The 22,967-nt window shown below is 38.4% G+C and overlaps 1 protein-coding gene across 1 annotated transcript; it reads right to left on the bottom strand.

Annotated features, from left to right (window-relative positions):
• Positions 1-18,446: 18,446 nt before the first annotated feature.
• Positions 18,447-19,367, bottom strand: LOC109704587 (PLAT domain-containing protein 3-like). Its single transcript, XM_020225343.1, has 2 exons — positions 19,172-19,367; positions 18,447-19,086 (listed from the first exon to the last, which is right to left on the bottom strand). Exons 1-2 carry the CDS (start codon positions 19,259-19,261, stop codon positions 18,610-18,612), a joined length of 567 nt encoding a protein of 188 aa, XP_020080932.1. The 5' UTR covers positions 19,262-19,367; the 3' UTR covers positions 18,447-18,609.
• Positions 19,368-22,967: the final 3,600 nt, after the last annotated feature.

Genomic DNA, 22,967 nt, shown 5'->3' with positions numbered 1-22,967 from the left:
CTCGGAGTCATATCTCTTGACATGTACAGTTTTCTTATCAGTAATCCATGAAGCATAAATAAGACATGGATATCCCTCCTTACAAACTGCTCTAACTTTGTCCTTGTCATTCTTCACCATTTTAATATTGTATCTATTCTTGATGCTATACTCTCTTATAGCCTGCCTGAATTCTTCCATGGAAGCAAAGAGCATCCCAATCCCAAATTGTGGATATTAGTTTCAGCTCTAAACTCAAGATACTTTCATCATATCACAAAATCATCTTCAGAACTATCATCCACACTGTGTAATTCATCCGACAGTTCATTATCAGTTTCAGTTGCTATCTTTAGGAACATCATCAATTGTTGTTGATGTTTTAGTTCCTACACCCATTTTGCATGAGTATCAACATTTTTGTCAAACAATTCATCATCATCTGTTAAGTCATAGTCACTTTTTATAAATAAACTATCACTTTCATCATTAGACCTATTAGCATGGTCCTTTTCACCTCCATCTATCTCTTCATCTCTATTACCCAATTCCTCTGCAATAACATGATCATTTGGATGTTGTCGATTGCTATCATTATTCAGCTCATCCAAAATAGTTTTTGTATCAACAGTTTGTTGTTCGTTGCTACCAATATCTAGCTCCTTACAAATCATATTAGAAAGGGTTTGTTGTTCACCTTGTCTCCCTCCATCATTCAATTCCTTGGGTAGTGTTTGTTCGGTATCATCAAACATTCTAAACATGTCATTTAATATTGTTTGACTCATTTCTGCTGTTATAATCATGGGTTCCATGTACAATGCAACTCTCTTAGTCTTGGAAGCATGTAAAGCCATCTCACACACATCTTTATCATTGTTTAGCTTTTCGATTCCAAGATTAAGAGAGCTCCCAGGTTTGCACTAATAATAGTTAACTTGTTCTTCATCAGGGTATCCTAAGTCATCTTTTGCTTTATCTTTAATGTCTAACAATGACAAAAGATCAGGATCACAGAAATCATAGTAATCAATTTTACCACTGTCATGCCCTGGGACCGCCGATTTGGTCGGTTCGGGCACGTCAACAGACGCCGAACGGACAGCACCTCACCTTTTCGCCCAAGGCTCAACACAATGTCAACATGTATATAATTTGCGCAAGCGAAAACATGGATATACATGGCTTACACGAAGGCAAGCAACAACAAAAGTGAAAGTTCTACTATCTATACATCTACATTTGTACTTTAATTTCATACAACCAAATACAAGCATATTAGATATCATTCTTTTCTTTCATTTTTTACATCACATGCTCATCATTCTCAAAACATAAGCTCTTTACATCATTTATACATTTATACAACCTTATTCATCATATACAAAAGATGATAATAACAGGATATGAACTATACTCGAGTAGCCACTAGCTAGGGTGCGATACCCTTACCGCGATACTCGATCGCCCCGCTCGGACTTGAATCTGTAAAAATGGTGGGGTGAGAACTACAAGAAAGTTCCCAGTGAGTTCGGCCGCCGATCCCGCCGACTTTCCCACTAGGTTTAAACCAGGCATATATAGAAGAAACAGATAGATAGGTAGCCATTCTAAACAAATGCAGCTACTATGCCTGAACAAGAATGCTAACAAATATATGATGCTCATGATGCATGCCAATTGCCATTCTCAATACCTAATCCTCTCGACTAACCCGTAGGTTTCGCCCCAAAACTCACCAACCAAATCTCTACTATCGGGGAGATACTCGCTACAACCCGACGGTATCATTCTCTAGGGAAACTACAACCCAGTGATGACTACTCCGGAGCTCATCGCTCAAGGGGGAGCGACCGCCCTCAAGCCAAGACTTATAGGTGAATATCATCCAATCCACAACTCTGAGGATGCCATGTTCGCTATTGCCACAACACACAAAGTGTCTCATTTTCTAGCATTCAATGCCACAAGATGCTATTTCACTCATTTGTCACAATGTCCATGTTCTCTACTCAACTAGTTCATATCACAACTCAACTAGTTCATATCACAATTTATGTCTCAATTCATACATCTATAGGGTTCATACATGTCCATATCTCATTGCCAATCTCATATGCATCTTTATACTTAAAGCATACAAACAATATATATATATATATATATATCAACATATTCTCATTTAACCCTACAATGCATGAATCCTACATATACACATACATGCTCAAAGGTGACATTTAGACAGAAAGAGAAATTCGATTATTTCGGAAAGTACCACCCACCTTGTAGGGATGCCGAAAGGCTATGATCCAAATCTCGTGATTTACAGTCGCCTATTTCCCTTGACTATGGCAAACGAAGCCGAAATAGGATTTTTCCTCGATATCTTGGCGTAAACTTAACGGAATCCCGATTCGAGTCTCCCACCATGTCGGTTTACTCTCCAATTAGGGCTACAAGAAATCAAACCCTGGTTAAATCTCATACTTAGCAAAACCCCAATTTGACCCCTAAGGTTTCCAATAATCCACATAAACCCTCTAATACAAGGATATTCATGATGTAATCTACCATAATATCCTCTAGAAGCAACAACTAGAAGAGATTAACTCAAAACCCTAGCTTTAAACCATAAGAACTCACCTTGAGTTCAAGCTTCTTCCTCAACTTCTTGCACAATAGCTAGTTTGACCCTATGACAAGCCCCTTCTTGGAGCAACCCTAGTGAGAGGAGAAAGAGAGAGAGAGAGAAGTGAGAGGAACTCCAGAGAGAGAAAGAGAGAACTTTTCTCTTTGTTCACAAGTGAGAGGAAATGAGGAGAAGGGTCTAGAACGCTCCAATAAGTCTCCCCAACAACAATTACACCTAGGCCCCTCACCAATTTGCTGTACTGAACAAATCCACACTTTTGCGCATACGGGGTCCGGACCCCGAGAGCATTTCCAGCACAATTTGAGCTAAAAATTTCCCAGCTTACTCTCCAAAGTCCCAACACCCATCTAATACACTCCGGAACACTCGGAATGATTAACGGACCACTCTAACGAGTCCCACTCCGCACTTTGGTCAATTCGACTAGAGTTCGATACAACCTACCGAAGTTTCGGTATATTATATTCTCCACCCCTTAAAATTAGTTTCATCCACGAAACTCAATTCCATACCTTAGCTCGTTGACTCGACTAAATGAGGATAGGTTTTCCATATCGTCTCCTCAAGTTCCCAAGTGGTTTCACGCTCCGCATGATTGCTCCACTGGACTTTAACATACGAAATTGTACGATTCCGCAATTGCTTTTCTTCTTTAGCAAGAATGCACACTGGATACTCCTCGTAAGTCATATCCTCCCGCAATTCCACCGGTTCATATTCCAAAACGTCAGAGGAATTGCGGATATACTTGCGGAGATTTGACACATGAAACACGTTATGAACTCCCACAAGCTTCGGCGGTAATGTGACTCTATACGCCACTGCGCTGACATGCTCCAAAACTTCATATGGTCTAATGTATCCGGGACTAAGCTTCCCACGGACCCCAAACCGCTTCACACCATGCATGGGTGATACTTTTAAGAAAATGCGGTCTCCAACCGCGAACTCAAGATCCTTCTGACGCTTATTGGCATAACTCTGCTGCCGCGATTGCGCTGTCGCAAGCCGTTGACGTGCAAGGCGAACTTTCTCTTCCACCTCTCGCAACACATTTGGACCAAGGTAACTCTTTCACCCACTTCGCTCCAATGAATAGGGGAGTGACACTTTCGTCCATAAAGAGCCTCGAATAGTGCCATCGCGATACTTTCCTGATAGCTATTATTATACGCGAACTCCGCCATCGACAAATAATCGTGCCATCCACCCTTATAGTCAAGTACACACGCTCGAAGCATGTCCTCAAGGATCTGTATCGTCCTTTCCGATTGACCATCACTTTGAGGATGAAATGCCGTGCTAAAGTCGAGCCGTGTGCCCAGAGCGTCTTGCAAACTCTTCCAAAAATAAAACGTGAACCTGGGGTCTCGATCCGATACTATAGACGCCGGAACCCTATGCAGTCTCACAACCTCATCAAGATACACCTGAGCTAACTTATCTCCAGACCAAGTGGTATGGATCGACAAGAAGTGAGCCGATTTCATCAAGCGATCCACCACCACCCAAATCGCATCATGTCCGGCTTGAGATCGGGGCAAACCGGTCACAAAATCCATCGCTATGTCTTCCCACTTCCAAACGGGTATGGATAGACTTTGAAGCTTTCCCGCCGAAAATCGGCGCTCCGCTTTCACTTGTTGACATATCAAACATTGCGCCACAAACTCTCCAATATCCTTCTTCATCCTTGGCCACCAATAATGCACCTTTAGGTCTTTGTGCATTTTAGTTCCGCCAGGATGCACACTATAAGGAGATTGATGCGCTTCTAGCAATATCGCCTTTAGAATATCTTCATCCTTGGGCACACACCAATGGTTTCGAAACCGAAGTGCACCGTCGGATCTTATGCCGAAATCGCCGGCACGCCCGCTCTCAACCTTACCTCGCACCTTTTGGAGATAAGGATCTAAAGCTTGTTGCTCTTTAATTCTCTCCAACAAGGTTGGTTGAACCACCAATGCGGCAAGAATAGCCGGCACCTCCGGAGCTACCACTTCTAAATCAAACCGTTGCATCTCCTTTTGCAATGACGGTTGGTGCGTGACTACTGTAATATACCGAATTTTTTAATATAAAGGTAAATATAAATAAAAATAGTGTGAGATACTATTTTTATTGGACTTAAAGAAGTAAAACATAAGTCAAAAATAACTTGTGCTGAAATCGGAACAGAAACAGACGATTTAGAATTTTCTGTGAGAAACGGGGCTGATATTTTAGCAGAAAATTGACAATGTCAGAAAATTATGAAAACTTGGGATTATGTTTGAATTATTTTTATGAGGCTAGATTTAAAGTTTCATGTCATTCCGACATCCGGAAAGTGAAAAATAAAATTTGACTGCTATTAGTTTACTTTCACTTGTTTATATTGCTTACCTTCGTGTAAGTCATGTATACCGAAATTTTTTCTAGGCATTTTATTATACATGTTTAGTTGTTGTTATTGAGCCTTAGGCGAACATAGGAGGTTCTGTTCGTTCGGCGTCTGTGCACGGGCCCGAACCGACCAAATTGGCGGTTTCGGGGCGTGACAGATACAGACGCCGAACAGATAGCACCTCTCCTGTCCGCCCAAGACTCAACAATTACAAATACATGTATAAGAAAGAAACAATCCCAGGATAATATTTCCATATACATGGCTTGCACGAGGGCAAGCGATAAGCACAAGTGAAAGTAAGCTAACTAACATGCATTTATTATATCTGAAAACTTTATATTTTGGTTATCCAGCTTTATATTTTGGTTTAAAGTTTTCAGATATAATAAATGCATGTTAGTTAGCTTACTTTCACTTGTACTTATTGCTTGCCCTCGTGCAAGCCATGTATATGGAAATGTTATCCTGGGATTGTTTCTTTCTTTATACATGTACTTGTAATTGTTGAGTCTTGGGTGGACAGAGGAGGTGCTGTTTGTTCGGCGTCTGTGTACCGGCCCGGATCGACCACATTGGCGATAGCAGGATTTAATCTATCACACTGCGAAACCGCCAATTTGGTCGGTTCGGGCCCGTGCACAGACGCCGAACGAACAGAACCTCCTTTGTTCGCCTAAGGCTCAACAACAACAACTAAATATGTATAATGAAATGCCCAGGAAAAATTCCAGTATACATAGCTTACACGAAGGTAAGCAATATAAACAAGTGAAAGTAAACTAACTAAAGCATTCATACATTGTATCTTGATTACTTTAAATCAAATACAAAGCTTGCATAATTATTACATTCATTCTTCCAATATATACATTTGTCATCTCTCAAATGAATAATTTATATTTTATAAAATACACTTTTCTTTCATCACTACCAGATGAAATGTTCAAGGTATATATATCTATACTCGATGGATGTCGCTATCTATGGCGAGCTGTCTCTGTCACGATCCTCAACCACCCAGCACTTGCTAGAACCTGCATGGTTAGTGGGGTGAGAACTACTGAAAGTTTCCAGTAGGTTCGGCTGCCGACCTCGCCGACTCACCCACTAGGTTTATTCAAGCATATGTAGGCAAGAAAAGAGAACAGATAGTAATCAACTATATCATGTAACTACTACAATGCCTATACAAAACTAGAAAGAACAATACATAACTCATGAGATTTATGCATGCATACTATCATATACCATTATCCAATCAATTCAGTTAACCCCATAATTAACTGCAACTCACCAATTAACTTAACTTAAACATAAACTCGTACCTCAACTCGATTCCTCGAAGAGATGAGGATAGTGCTCCTTCATCACGTCCTCAAGTTCCTACGTGGCTTCGCGATCGTCGTGATTGCTCCACCGAACTTTGACGTAAGGAATCTCGCGGTTTCTCAATTTCCTCACCTCTCGAGCGATATGAGCCACCGGAACCACTCTATCTGTCACGCCCCGCGACCACCAATTTGGTCGGTTCAGGTACGTTGATCAGACGCCGAACGGACGGCACCTATTCTGTCCGCGCAAGGCTAACAACAGCACGATCGTGTACGTACACGGTGCCCAGAAAACATGAACTACATACATGATCTAAGCAAGTACTAACATAAGCAACAACAAAAGAGAGAGATCTAACTATTACATTTCATTCAACCTTTTGAGCACCAACAAACGTGCCGGCATAATCCAGTTGCCCACTTGCACTGGACACGCCAAACACTCCTTCTGGATAATAAATGCACGCTCGGGGGCTTCAACCCGCCAAGTACTCTTGCTCAATTGAACCCCTATGCCATGCATCTCAGCAAATGGTCTACTGATGAATGAATGCGTAGCACCTGTATCAAACATAGCTCTGGAGCGAACTCTGTTAACTAAAACCATACCTGCCACGACGTTGCGCTCTTCGGCCTCAGTAGGTTCCTCGGCTTGAGCGGCGAATACCCGTCCGCTCGGAGCCGACCGGCTCACCTTAGGCTGACATGGCGCCATAGCGTGTCTAGCAGATACAACAGTAGGTAGAGCTCCTCCATAATAGTCCGGAGTCAATGGAGCCGATGCAATCGACGGGGCAGGCGAGGTCCTCCCGGGACAATAACGACTCATGTGTCCCGCCTGGCCACACGCGAAGCATCTCCTCTCCTTCTGCTTACAACGGCTCGGGTCATGATCACCGCCACAAATGACGCACCACTGAACCCCACGACCCTTGGACTGCGTTCGTGGATGCTTCGGAAGCTTTCTCGACCTTGACTGACCTCCCGAACTCTCAAGGGCTCGCTTCTTACTCCCGTGCTTCTCGGACGCTTCACGCTCCTCACGGATGTGAGCATTACCATGCTCCGCCCACAACGCCCGATCTAACACCTCCGAAAAGGTAGTAGCTTGAGGATGTGAACCACCCTATAGATATCCGGCCGGAGTCCTCGCTCGAACTAGTCGGCTCGATTCCTATCATCTCGCTCTACGTCGGGGATGCAGTCGATGATGTGTGAGAACTCCCACTCATACTCTCCTACTGAGCGGTTTTCTTGCCTCAGCTTCCTGAACTGATCCTGGAGCTTCTTTTTCTCGCTATCGGGGAAGTAGTTAGTATATAACAAACCCCGAAACTCCTCCTACGCCAATGGCGGAAGGTCGGAAGACCGATCCCTCTTGATCCGCTTCTACCACACCTTCGCCATCCGCTCCAAACAATGAGTGGCGAGGTGTACCTTGTCCCTCTCCAATGTACAAAGATCATCGAACAGGGTCTCCATCGAGTCAACCCACGACTCGACCATCCACAGCCCGACCTTCTCTCCGTCGAACACCGATGGATCAAACTTTCGGACCATCACAAGAGCCGCAAGCGCGTGCTCCTTCTTAACCGCTATTACCGCACCTTCGGGATTAGAAGTTTCTGAACCAGTAGCTACACAGCCGGCGCGGGCCGCGCTGCAATTGGCACAGCCGCCGTGGCCATACCCTCCGTCGCACCAGGCACAATGACCGAAGGCGCAGTTCGCTCGACATCCGCCTGAGCCGACACCTGTTGCGCCACCAATTCCTGTAGCCTAGCAATCTGATCCTCCTAGCGCTGCATCGCACCGACCATCGTAGTGATCTACGTTCGCAACTCCCGCACTTCATCAGATCCCTACTGTTCGGGCACCTCGGAAGGTGGTGCCGGAACGGATCGCGTCTTAGGGCGTCCTCTCGATGCCATAGCTCCTGAAACGCAACAAATTGGTTAATCACATTAACCCGTTAACTTCTCGCTATTACGAGGCAAAACGACTCAACATCGAAATCAGGCGGAAGCACACGAGTGTAGTCATTCTAGACTCTTAGCGTCATGTTGTCGGCCGCCAACACAACCACCTTAAGTCGAGAACTAATACCACTTGAATCCGTCTCTATCAACAACTAGAGACATACTACTATCAACTTCGACCGAATCGAATCGACTTCCGCCACCGGCATAGGTTCACGTCTCACTCACGCACCTATAGCCTTAAGATTACCGTCCTAGGGTCTCCTAGGTCCATCCTAGACTTCTCTCTTTGCTTGCTCTGTTACTTGCTCTGATACCACTCTATCTGTCACACCCCGCGACCGCCAATTTGGTCGGTTCAGGTACGTCGATAAGACATCGAACGGACATCACCTATTCTGTCCGCCCAAGTCTAACAACAACAAGATCATGTACGTACACGATGCCCAGGAAACATGAACCACATACATGGATCTAAGCAAGTACTAACATAAGCAACAACAAAAGAGAGAGAGGTCTAGCTATTACATTTCATTCAACTTTTTTCATATTGATTTACATTTCCATCTCCAAAATGTATACATGATCATCTCATAGTACAAAATAGCTCTCCAACAGGTATCCTCACCACTATACATCACATATCTCTCGGGTACACGAGGGTACTCTAATGCATAAGAAAAGCTGCTAGCTAACTAGGGCGCTATGCCCTTACCGCGGTCCTCGCCTGGTCCGCTCGAACTCGGCCCTGCAACAAAGTGGGGTGAGAACTATGAATAGTTCCAAGTGGGTTCGGCCGCCGACTCTGCCGATCTTCCCACTAGGTCTAAGCAGGCATAAGTAGATAGATAGATATACGAAAATGAGCTGGTACATAGTAACGAAATCTACAACATGCTACTATGCCTCAATAAACAGGATGAATGCATGAACATTGTAATGTACTCTACTAACATGATACTATGTCTCAATCTGCATGATATACAAGATGTAAATAAAATATCTACATAGCAATGAACCCTACTATCAAGTACTATGTCTCATGTCCAATCTCATCTCGGCTAACCCAAAGGTTAAGCCCAAGCTCACATCTCAAATCTCGCCGGTGAGTAGACTCTGCGCTACACACACACTCGAGACCGTCTGCTGGGTAATCAAGTTACCCAAACGCGACGATGACTTCGGAGCTCACTACTTGGGTGGGGCGATCACGCCAAGGTTACACAGACTATGTGAGTACGATCCAATCCTCCCACTCGAGGATAGTTAGTGCCTCTGCTGCACTAGTTCACATGCTACTACTCAGGAAATCATCATCTATTCCTAAGTTCATGTTATCAAGCTGTAAGTGTTCCAACTATGCTAGTTTACATGCTACTACTTAGGAAATCATCATCTATTCCTAAGTTCATGTCATAGTGCTTCTACTACACTAGTCTAAATGGCACTTTTTGAGTTCATTTATAAGTCCAAGTTCATCTTTTGTTCTTTGGCACTATAGGATTCCATGTCAAGATCCAATCCTCATGCGTCAACTAAATCAAGTGCTCAACCCACTATATGATTTCTACTATGAAAACATGCAAGAAATTGAAGTACAATTACCTAACATAACCTATAATGCATGCTAAAAATATATGAACATATGCTATAATAAAACAACTCTGACATAGGAAAAAGTTCAACTGCTTCGGGATGGACACCCCCTACCTTCTGGTGATGCCACGAAGCTAGACTCCAAGTTTCGTAACTGTCCCCCGCCTATTTCTGTCGACTGCGGCAAACGAAGCCCAAAACAAGTTTTTCTTTAATATCTCCGCGCATACTCGTCGGATCGCCAAACCGAGTTCACCAACGCGTTCGATTACCTAGCAGTTAGGTATAAAAGAGATCAATCCCAACTTTAGATCTCTATCTAACAAAACCCTCTTTAGAACCCTAGATGTTCAACCTTGCAAGAATACACCATAAGGATCACTAATTCAAGCAATTAACCTCTACTTAGTACCAAAGGGTTCCACTAAAACCATTTCTAGAGCTTAAAACACAAACCCTAGAAATCTACCATTGAAGCTCAAAAAGCTTACCTCAAAGCCTTCTTCTCCAAGCAAAGGAGGAAGAAGAAGAAGATGAAGTTCCACTTCTTTGCTTCTTTCTCCACCAATCCCTCATCTTTGATCCACCCTTAAGAGAGAGCTTCTAGAGAGAGAGAGAAAGAAAAATAGAGTGAAGGGGATATTTCCCTTGCTGTGAACAAGAAAGGGAGATGGGGTCCTTTTATAAGCTGCCACAATTGCAATAAAACCCCTCCATTTCATTTTATTTGAAGCAGACCAATTCTGCTGTTTTCTGCACTTGGTACTGGTACGCGAGTGAGCTTCACCGGTTAAGCGGCTTGACAGAGGCCAAACCCGAGAGTTACTACTCTCGGTCTGCTACGGGGTACCGGTACTACCCAGAGGCTTCACCGGTTAAGCAGCTTCGCAGAGACCAAACCCGATAGTTGCTATCCTCGGTTTGCTGCGGATTGGACAACCAACTGTACCAAATACCCACAAACGGATTCGCCCATTCCGATTCTGATTCTAAGGTGAAAAATAAGCGAACCAAACACACTCATAATTATAAGGGAAAACTTTCAGTACCATCCTTGTGGTTTCGTATTTTTTTATTTTAGTACCATGCGGTCTAAAGTGTATCAATTTAGTACTTTGTGGTTTCGCATTTTCTAACTTTAGTACCTTGTGGTTTAAAGTGCATTAATTTAATACCCCGTGGTTTCAGTTTTTTCCCTTTTCATCGGTTCCTCTGTTAATATTTCGTTAAATTACATATAAAAAACTTCAGATACTCTATCTAGATTTATCGAATATTCACTTTAGTATTCTTTAATTTTAATTTTGTAATTGATTTAACGAAAAAAATAATAAAATGGATAATTAAAAAAGAAAAATAAAACCAAAGGGTACTAACTTGATACACTTTAAACCACGGGGCACTAAAGTGAGAAAGCGCGAAACCACGTCCAAAAGGCCATTTTATTGAAACATTTTGCTGCTTCTGCTGTAAAATGGCTTCCTTGTTTCAGTGTACTTGAAACAGCGTCCAAAAGGCCATTTTATTGCAAAAGTAAAATGTTGTTACATCATTCTCTTTTTTTTGGCATGTTACACTTTACCCTCTAAATACAAAAAAAAAAAAAGTACTAAATCTCACTTGAAAGATCAAAAATATCTTATCAGATTATAGTGTTAAAAGAAATAGTAAAATGACTCAATCTATCTTTTTTTTTTTTCTTTTTTTCTTTTTTTTCTTTTATCTAATAAGAGGCTAAGTGCTAAGGATTTAAGTATTCAGAAGGGTTAAGTACATATTTTTTTTATCCAAGGAGTTAAATACAACATATAATATATTGATGAGGTGTCTGAGAGTAAAAAATTTCATTCAGCAAAATTAATTTAAATAAAAAATTAATTTTGGTTAAAAATGTAGAATGTTTAGCTAAGGCCTATGTAGAATAATAATTTTAAGTAATTTTGTAAAGCTATTGGTAAAAAATAAATGTGAGGTGCAAATAATAAATTTTTACTAATTTTATTTTAAAATAACTAATTCATAATTTGAATTTAAATATAAAATAATAATTAAAAATTAAAAAGTAAATCAAAATATAAATTGATATTTAAATTTAAATCTAAATTTCAAAATTTTAAATTTTATATTAAAAATTAAAATTTTAAATTTAAAATTTAAATAATAAAAGTTTAATTTTGAGATTAAAATTTTTATATTTGAAACTTAAAATCTAAAAATTGAATCTTAAAATTAAACTCAAATTCTAAAATTTTTAAGTTTTTAATGAAAATCTAAAATCGTTAAATTTAAAATTTAAAATAAAATTTTATCTCCAATTTTAAATTAAGAATTTAGAATTTAATATCTAAATTTAAAATTTAAAATTTTGAAATTTAATTTTTAAAACTTAAAAATTGAGATTTAATAGTTTAAACTTTAAATTTTAAATTTTAAATCTGTAGTTAAATTTAATAATTGAATTGAAAATTAAAATTAAATTTTAAAATTTGAATCCAAAATTAAAATTAGATTTTAAGTAGAAAAGTTTAGCTACTTCTGATTTTGAGCTTCTAAAATTGAAAAATTGATTCGGAAAATCGGAGTTAGATTTGAAATAGGTATTGCCAAATGCTCTGTTGGCAGAAAAATTATTTTATTTTTAGAGATAGGTAGCACACTATCTGTTTTGTTTATTTAATTTAGAAATAAATTTAGCTGAAAATGTGAGTCAACTAGGATTCGATTTTGGAATCTCGAGTACCAATCATCAAATCCTTTGTCACTTGCCCTTGGGACGATCGGTCAGAAAAATTACTTTTCGAAAGCTAAACCTAACACGACATAGTGAACAGCAGGCCAAGGCTCGACACGGGCCGTAGAGACGCTGGTGGTGTTAGACCACGTCTTGCTTGCCGACAGCCCAGCCGGCATGAAAATACGTGTCGTGCTGTAACCTTGCACCGGCCTGTAAGCCGACATGACACAGCCCATTTGGGCCGTGCCCAACTTGGCATCAAAGCCCGACCTGACACTATTTTTAATATTTTGTAATTATTTCACAAATACAATTTAAGCTATTAAAAATATTTAAAATATATAGTAGATTAATAATTATATATTTTTTAATAATATTATTAAAAAATTTAAAAATAGATATTAAAAAAATATATTAAAAAATTTAAAAAAGGACCTCAAGGATCGATCAACTCCTAAATCCCAATGGGGAGGGGGAAAAAAGTACCCCCATTTCCTAACATTATTCTTTCTTTTTACTTTTTTTAAAGAAAATTTAACGAGTGTAAAGTGTAAACCTAAAGTGAAAGTCATAGTACCCCAGAATATTATTCTTTTGTATATTAGGGGCAATTTCGTGCTCTCCTAAAGTTCTGAAATTTTATAAATACTTTCTAAATTTTTTGAAATTTCATGAATAATTTTATAAACAAATGTTAAATATGTTTCGTGAATGCTCTCTTCACAATTTAATATTAATTTCTATACATTTTAAAATAAAATGTTACTATTTTACTCCTGCTTTTGAGTATTCACTCATTTGAATAAAGTAGGTAAAGATATAAGAATTAATTATAAATTCGCAAATAATTTGCGAATAATTCGCGTATGCCTAACTGTTTGGCCAAAAAAAGGCGCAAAATTTTTAAATAATTTTTTTTTGAATTATTGTCGAATTATTCGTGAATTATTTAAAAATTTTATAAACTTTCGAAATATGTGGATCATGAAAAGATGAAGATGTCGATGACAATAAAATTTACTATTGTTGTTTTTACTTAATCTACTTTATTTTACAAATCTTTATATTTATATTTTTAAAAATTTATAACTATATATGCTAGTAGTATAAATTTAAAGAAAAAAAAACTTAGTTTAATATTCGAATTGTTGATCTTAAATTTTTCATTGATAACTAATAATTTTCATATAAATCGCATATCCGAATAATTGACGAATCTATTTTTTAAATCGTATTTTTCAACAAATTTAAAAATTAAAATACGAATTTTATTCGAATTATATTCGTACTAAATTTTTATCGAATCCGAATCAACTAATTATGGTTATAGAAGTCGAACCGCTGCTTTGTGCACCAGAAGTCGGGCCCTCGGCCGTCGGCTCCACGAACCACCCAGGTTTGTACCCGCTCCCGTCCGACGTCAGCTTCATCCAGCAGGGCGGTGATGTGACGCACTCTCCGCAACCGCTGAAGACGTCGACATCGCCCTCCTCGAAGTAGTCGTGGCCATCCTCCATCATCCCGCGCCGCGACTGCAGGTTCGCGACGTGGTACTTTGTCTCGATCCGGTCCCGCCGAGGTAATGCTGATCTTCGAGTTCGTGCCCGCAGACCCGGTTCCCCGTTTTCACCCGCTGCGTGTAAAGGGACTCGCTCGAGCCCCCCTTCCCACGCTCAAGCTCAACCCCGATCCCGCACTCTGTGATAGCACACATCAAACAACAAAAATTTTATCCGTTAAATATTAGACATATATAGAAGTTGACTCTCGACCTTTCAGAGAAAAAGAGTTAAGAATTTACTATAATATACCATAATATTAATACATGAAGTGAAAGAATGGTACAAGTTATCGTGAAGCAGCCACATACTAATTCTAGAAGATAGTATTTTATCTTAGGGGATGTTTCGTTCCGTTTGGTGTAGAACGAGATAAGAGATGGCGAGAGACAGACAGAAATAGTTGCATTAAGATTAGAGATGGAGAGGGTCCAGAGGGAAAAAGAGCTTAAGCTGAAGTACATTATAAGAATGCATGATGAATAATAGCATTCTTTGTGAACTTCTTTTAACGTTTGGATAGATACTAGTACAATCATCAAATAATAAATTCTAAACAATGATTAAAAACTTAGTTGCAAAAAATTACTATTTATATATTCGGAAGAGCATTCCAGCCATCACGAGAAAACAGAGACCAGTCAAAAATCATCCGGCAGTCAATACTCTTGGCTGCATTTGGTTTCGAAAATTAAATTTTGGGGATAACTTTTATTGTTTTTAACAATAAAAGATATTCCGGTATAAATTAGAATTTACGTTTGGACGTATTTAGAAATATACAGAGAATATCCGTAGTAGCGTTTGGCGAAAAAATCAAGAACAATGGCTAAATATATTTTAAAATAAAATAATTCATTATATCAGTATATTTTATATAAAATTATTTATAAAACTATTTTATATAACAATTCATCCTAATAATATTTTATATAATAATTTAATTTATATCATTATATTTATTTTATTTTACGTAGCAATTTATTTTATAAAAAATATATGTAATGAATAAAATATAATGTAGGGATGTAATGTGAGCCGTGCCGGGCCGAATTTTATGGATGCCAGGCCCAGCACGGCTTGCTCGGACGGTACGGGCCGTACATGACTTCGTGCCGGCCCTTTATTTTTTTAATATTTTAAAAATATTTAAAATATTTAAAAATATAAAATAAATTTGTTCTCTTTCGACTTATATGTTAGATTAGAAATAGAATTTATTAAAATATTTAAAAAGTAATAAATTTTTAAAATAACTTTGAAAATTTATAAAGCTTTTAAAATTAAAAAAAAGTTTCTTTTTCTAAAGGCCTTGTAATCCCTTGGCAGATAAGCCTCTTTCCCAAGAAAGGCCTTGGACCCTTGTATCTTTTATCCTCGGGGAGTTGGGCTCGGCCCCAACTCCCCAAATCACGGCCCATATTGCCACATCCGCCCGGGCCGGCATGGAATTTGCAGTATCCGTGCTCGTACCTAGTCCGGCACGTACTCACGCCGGGCCCGGCAGCCGCGACCCGTTTTACATCCCTAATATAATACTAGCAATATTCTTATAATTTTAATTAATAATGATAAAAGATTCAATACAAATTATATATATATATGGAAAAATAAATAAACATATATAATACTTAATAAAAATAAAATAATTAAATATTAATATATAAATAATAAAATAAAAAATAATATATAAAATTTAATTAATTATACTATATAATAAGATTTAAGTATAAATATATTGTTATAATGATAATATTTATATTAATATATTTATTTATATATCTATTTATCTAATAAAATAAAGAGAAGAGCACAATTATTTTTAGTTTTTCTAGAAAGAATTTTAACATGTTGTTCCGAAATAGCCCGTTTTGATCGGAATAGCTAGTTCCGCCCAGTTCTCACATCGCTTGGATAAAGTTTGAGGATATTCTGTAACGCCCCAATAGTCTCACATCGAGTGAAAAATTGATTCTGATTAGAATATATGAGGTCTACATGCTAGTAATAATAACTGGGCTTAAACATTTTGGGCCGATGATGTGAACCCAACGAGTTACTTTTGTTGGCGGGTCGTGTCATTGCAATTGGTATCAAGAGACGAATACCAGCCAGAAGTGTGAGAGTTAAGTGTTATGCAGGGCAAAGTGCTATACCAACGGATTTGGTGTGAACCACTTCTTGAACTCGTAAGAGTCACATTTAGAATCTCATATCGCCTGATAATTCCAATCTACACTTGTAATCTGGTTTTGACCCGACGAGGACGTCACAGTCTAAATAGGGGGAGTTTATAATGCCCCAACAAACCCATATCAAATGAAAAATTGATTCTGATTAGAATATATGAGAATTATACACTGCTAATAATAACTAGGTTTAAGTATTTTGGACCGGTGATTTGGACCCTCCGAGTTATTATTGCTGACGGATCAGGTCGTTGCATATTCCCCCTTGTTCCGAAAAATCCCGCATACCAAATGCAGCCTTAAGTTAATTGTAGTTGTACATTTGTGGCCTCTTATGAGTTTATCTAATAAAATAAAGAGAAAAAACAAAATTATTTTTAGTTTCCTAGGAACAATTTTACGGGTTGTTCTAGAGCAACCTACTTTGACCGGAACAACTAATTTCGCCCAATTCCCACATCGTTTGGATACAAATTGAAGGATATTTTCCTTTGTTCCGAAAAGTCTTGCCTACCAAATGCACAGCCTTAAGTTAACTTCCTGTGGTTGTACATTTGTGGCAAGTGATACCAGAGTTCAGTTTGTCTCTTAAATTATTGTAATTTTATTTGGATTCTACTAAAATAAAATTTTCCATTAGAACTTGTTTGACATAAACACTGTTTTGTAATTATAAGTTAGCAGTTCGAACTTCTATTTCTTGATGAGGTTTTGTTATTTATGAATTAAAATAATATCATATATTATTTAAAAGGTGATGTAGGTCCTACTCGTAGGGGTGAAAATGAGCCGAGCTTAAGCGAGCTTATCTTAGTTCAAGCTTGGCGTGATATTAATTTCGAACATAATTTAGATTCAAGCTCGGCTTGAAATTAATTCGAAACGAGTTTGAGCGAGCCCGACTGCTTGAAATTCTTAAATTGTACAATTTATAATTTAATTTTTATAAACATTATCTAAAATTTGATATAAAAATATGTTTAATAGTTTAACATACAAAATAAATGCATGAAATACGGTATTATAATTTTAAGAAAAATAATTTTAAAAAATGACCTGGCTAGTAAGTGAAAGAGTAGGGGAAGAGAGTAATTAGAGTAGGATTTTGTAGGCTAATAAATATGTTTAATAACTTAAACTCTATATACATATAATTAATATACATATCTATCTATATCTATATCAATACATGATTTCTTATGGTCAAATCCAACGTGTATGCACCACCTTAATTTCAACATAATGGGATCCACTATTTAATTTAAATTTTTTTCTATTCTTTTTTATCTTAGTAAAACTCTCATCTCTCTCATGGCCACATCATTTAACTTTCTCTCTCTCTCTTTTCCTCCTATTTCTTTTTTTTTTTATTTCCCAAACTCTTATTTTTTTTTTACTTCCCATATTTTTTTTTATTTCCCAAACTCTTATTTTTTTTTTACTTCCCAAACCGACAATGGCATTTCTCTCTTCCCTCGTCTCATCTACGGAGCGGTTTGGATAAAAGATTTTATATCTTTCCAATCATGATTTTATTTTTTCTTTTTCTTTCATCCTTTTTCTCTTGCTGGCTACTCGGAGCTTTTCGGCCCTCATCCGTTGTTTCTCGTACATCCTCAAAAAGGATGGCGTATGGTGTCATCGCTGTCTATTCCATTCTTAACAATCATGAAATATCGATATTTCTATATTTTTATGTCTCCTATATATTTTTTTTATTATATACCGTTGCATCGCGCGGATTATTTTACTAATTATATATTATTATATATATTTATATTTATATTTATATATATAGACATACAAATGCGCGTAACAAATATTTTTATAACTATCCAAATTAATATAAATTTATACACCATATTTATTTAAAAATTTACAATATAAAATTTAAATTTAAAAAAAATTAAATTTAATCATTATATATTATTAAAAAATATTTGTTATATTTTAATTCAAATTTAAATTATTATTGCCAACAATAATTATATAATTTTTGTTTAAAATTTTATTAGTTCAAGTCCAGGCAAAAGATCAGGCCCAAATCTCATCGTCCGCATTTTATTTTCCTCGTACCGAAACACCACCAGCGGCACACAGCTTACAGCGTAGCTAGCGGGCACTGCCCGAAAACGAAAAGCTAAACACGCAGAGACAGGGAAGCGAGACGGATCAGATGAGGCCAGCTGTCGGCAGCTCAGTGGTCCTCGACCTCGGCGGCGGGGGGGGCGGCGCAGTTGTCGCGGAGGGCGTAGAGCTGGTAGGGTTTGCTGTCGGTGGCGAGCCACTGCTCGACGGTGAAGAGCTGCTGGGCGCAGCCGGCGTGGGGCCCGGTCGTCGTCACCTCCACGTAGTTGCAGTACCACCCGTGGTTGGCCCCGCTGCCGTCCGACGTCAGGTTCAGCCGGCAGGGCGGCGACGTCGTGCAGCGCCCGAGCCCGCTGAACACGTCGAGGTTGCCCCGCTCGAAGTAGTTGTGGCCCTCCCCCATCAGGCCCCCCCACTTCCCCAGGTCCGCGATCTGCACCCCGGAGCCGTCCGATCCCGTCAGCTCCACGCCGATCACCGAGTCCGTGCCCGCCTTCCAGACCGACCCCGTCCGCGCGTACACCGTGTACACGCACTTGTCCGAGTCGTCCCCGGCCCCCACGTCGACCGATCGGGATCCGACGGCCTGTGTGCGTAGGATCGACGGTAGTTAAATATGGGAAAAAAAGGGGTTTTATTTATTTATTTATTTACCGTATAAACGCGCTTACCTCGATGAGTGAGGGAGCAGCGGTGGAGTGGGCGAGGGAGGAGCCGAGGAGGAGGAAGAGGACGACGAGGAAGGGGAAAGGGATGCCCATTTCTGAGGATTTGGGGATTTGGGGAGGAAAAGAGAGGGGGGAAACGAGATTTAAAGGGCAAAAAAAAAAAAGAGTGATCGATGTGGTGGGGTTCTACCACGACCCAGGAATCGATGTGTAAAATAGTTGGATTGCTTTTAATGACAAGGGGATTATTCTAATCCTTTTATTAACGAAAAATAAACTCCGTTGCGAAGGAAAATTGTTCAAAACTAGTTCTTTACAACAGTTTTTAAGATATGACTCAAACCAATCTCATTATTTTAAACAAAGAGTTAATTACATATACCTTCCTGTAAATATAACAAATTACAAATATATATTCCTATAAACCTCAACTTTTTTATATTATTCTTACAAAAATCTCAGCAGTCGTTTAGTTGGGGATCCCCCTCTTATCCCCAAACGGTGTTAAATAGGGATGGGGGTTGTTAACTCCACTCCTCAACCGGTTATCCTAACCCCCACTCCCTGGAATAGGTAAGAACTGTTTACACCTGAACTTATACTTGTCTGTTAGCAAGAACTATTTATTTCAGGTATAAGCAAGAATGGGTGGGGTACGGGTATAAGCAATAACTGACTATTTCAATGATAGATATAAGTTCAGTTATAAGTCTGAAATAAACTAATTTTGCGTTTGAATAAATTTGAGTTAGTTTCCGAGAATAAAATTTTAAAATTTAAAATATTAATTTAAAATTTAAAATTATAAAATTATAAAATTTTAATTTTAAGATTATAAATTATAAATTTTTAAAATTTATAATTAAAAATTTAAATTTAAATTTTTAAAAAAGTTAAATAGGGGTGAGTTTTAAAAAAATTAAATAAGGGTGTCCACCCTTATTCCCATACAAAGGGTGGAATTCTATCCTACCCCTTAACGGGTTATTCCCACACTAGGATAACCCATTAAAAGGTGGGATAGCAATGCCACCTTTTTTTTTTTTTGTGTGTTTGGAGATAAAAGGGGATAATCTCCCAACCAAATAAGGTGTTACTGTTGCCCCTACCGTTAAGATTTGTTAAAAAAATTTAATTAACCATAGGTAAAGTGCTTAACCTCATTACTTAATAAGATAAATTGACTTTTTTTTTCTTATACTATACTTTTTTCTCTCAATGAAAATTTTAGGATTGGGAACCCTTCTTCTTCTTCTTTCTTTTTTTCGTCCTCTTCCTCCCTCTCTCTTTTATATTAGTTTCGAATCCGTAACTAGAATTTTTCTGCCCCCGTTCATCCATGACGCGTGTTGCTTCGCTGCATATTGCTTTCCTATTCAACTTTCCTTATAATTTTTTTTATTTTGCTAAAAAAAAATATTAAACAAAAAATGAGTAAGAGAAGAGATTGGGTTGAATTTTAAAGAGAAAGAAAATAACCATTGAAAAAAATTTTGGGAGACATTTCTGCACGATTATAACAGTTGAGGTTTTTGGAGGAACATATTTGTGATAACAAATTTAACATTTCATTATCTGCTGTAAAAGAACAAACAGTTCTGTAACAGTAACAAACCGGAGGACAAATATAAATATTACTGAACTTTTATAGAAATGACATAAGAAAGTTAAACTTTGTAAGAATATATTTGTAATTCATTATATTTACAGGGAGCCGTATGTAATTAACCTTAAATAAAATAATAGTGTGTTTGGTTCGAAATCGGAATCGGTTTCAAATTCGGAATGAGAATAAACTGGAAATGGAATCGAAATGATTTATTATCTCATTCTATTTGGTTCGCCACCTGAATCGGAAACGAAATGAGTCATTTCTATTGTCGATGTTTGGTTTAAATAGATATAAAAAACGTAATCAAATTAATATGTCAATTTTATCTTTATAATATATTAGTTTAAATTTAAATTGAAAATTCGATATTAAAAATTTACATCAAAATTTTAAAATGATGTCAAAATTTTAAATATATATTTTTTAAAAAAATAAAATTTAAAATTGAACAAATAATTCAAAATATAAAACTAAATTTTGATTTATCCAAATTCAAACTTAAAATTATAATTTAAATTTCAATTTGAATCCATCAATTTAATTTAATTTTTAAATAAAATTTGAATAAAATTTTAGATTTTAAATTAAATTTGAATTTAAATATAAATTTTTAAATTAGATTTCAAATGCTTGATTGAATTTTGATTTTTTATTTAAGTTTAAATTAAATTTAAATTTATAAATATGATTTTTAAAATTAAATTTATATTTTAATTAAAAAATAAGTTTTAAAAATTAAATTTAATCCGAACAAAATTTATTCTATCCGAATTCAATTTTCAATTCGACCTCCTAGGCCGGATAGAAAAAAAGAAAAATTAGGGACATTTTCGTTCAACTGAAAATCAAAATCAAAATAAAAATCTCGTATACCAAATATAAACAAACAGATTTACTCATTCCTTTTTCGCCTTGAAAATCCCCGCGCGGCGCTCAAGTGTCGCACACCCGAGCCAGCCTTCTCGAGTCCTCTCCACGGACAATTCTCCCAGACTTAACAGCGGAATACCAATCCAAGCGTTTTGCCAAGCTTGCTCCTTCGCGAGACTTACAGCCCGACACTTCGCCTGTAATCGAACTCCTCGTCGGACTCCTCGAGTTCCCAACGAGCAACCCGAATACCGAGGTTGGCCACCAAGCTAGGTGCATCCCTTCTTGCCAATTGATCTCTCATCGAGAGTGCTTCATAACCGAACGGCTTGTTGCCTTTGTCACTAGCCCCAAGGACATTACAAGTTCTCCCCAACTTGTCCCATATGAGTATAGCCAAGCGTCTCGCCTCCCACGCGCTTCGCTCCCGCGACTCAATCCGCACGCCTCAAGCGTCGGGGTCCGAGCTTCGCGACATCGCATGCCACGAAGGGCACTCATAACCAAAAGTTCCTCACCATCGTGTCTCACGCGCCTGACAACGTTCATGGCCATACCGCCTTGCGGCCTGCTCGCTCGGTCCAATGGCTTACCTCCGAAAGCCACCCAAGTGTGCGCCACAAGCTCGCTTGTCCCCAACATCAGCACCTCAGTATGACACCCCGCATGTCCATACTTCGCACTTCATGCTTCGCATCCGATCCGTGCGGCCCTCGTGTCCCATCGCTCCTGATCAGGAAGCCAACAAGTCCACACCGTACTTCTCGACCGTCTCAACAACCTTTGCTTTACCACGGCGCTCCGCGCCGTTGACTCCCATAGGTTCGCCTCATAAGGCCCCATACAAACGAACCGGCCTTGCTCCGCATCGCTAGCCACTGGCCCTGTCTTTGGCTCGGCCACGCCTGGCCGCTCACACTATTGGTCCAGTCTCTCAAGGTTCACTATACTGATACCGATACCGCTTGCCTCATTGGGTTCCGCCCCTCGAGTTTCGTAGGCCACCCACCCTACGAATTTACTGCTTTCATGCGACTCCCATCCTTGCTCAGTGTAACTCCGAGACATTCAGTTTCACCAGTCGCAATGAAGTTGTGAGTAGCACTTGTATCCACCATTATCCTTGTTGTCTTTCCATTGAGCTTGATGTCCACGTACATCAGCTCATTATGCTTACTCAACTTCGGTAGCGGAGTCTTCTTCCTCTCCCCCACTTGACCCTTGAGTGCATTGAGAAAGACGAATCAAACGCACCCTAACTGTAATAGTAATACAGCGGAAGTGAGTTCCATCCGCTACAGGAATGAGAATGTGTCA

This window comes from Ananas comosus, unplaced genomic scaffold (assembly GCF_001540865.1).
Source record: "Ananas comosus cultivar F153 unplaced genomic scaffold, ASM154086v1, whole genome shotgun sequence".
Lineage (NCBI taxonomy): Eukaryota > Viridiplantae > Streptophyta > Magnoliopsida > Poales > Bromeliaceae > Ananas > Ananas comosus.
Note: the sequence above shows the minus strand (reverse complement) of the source record. Positions and strands in the feature narration are given on the sequence as shown.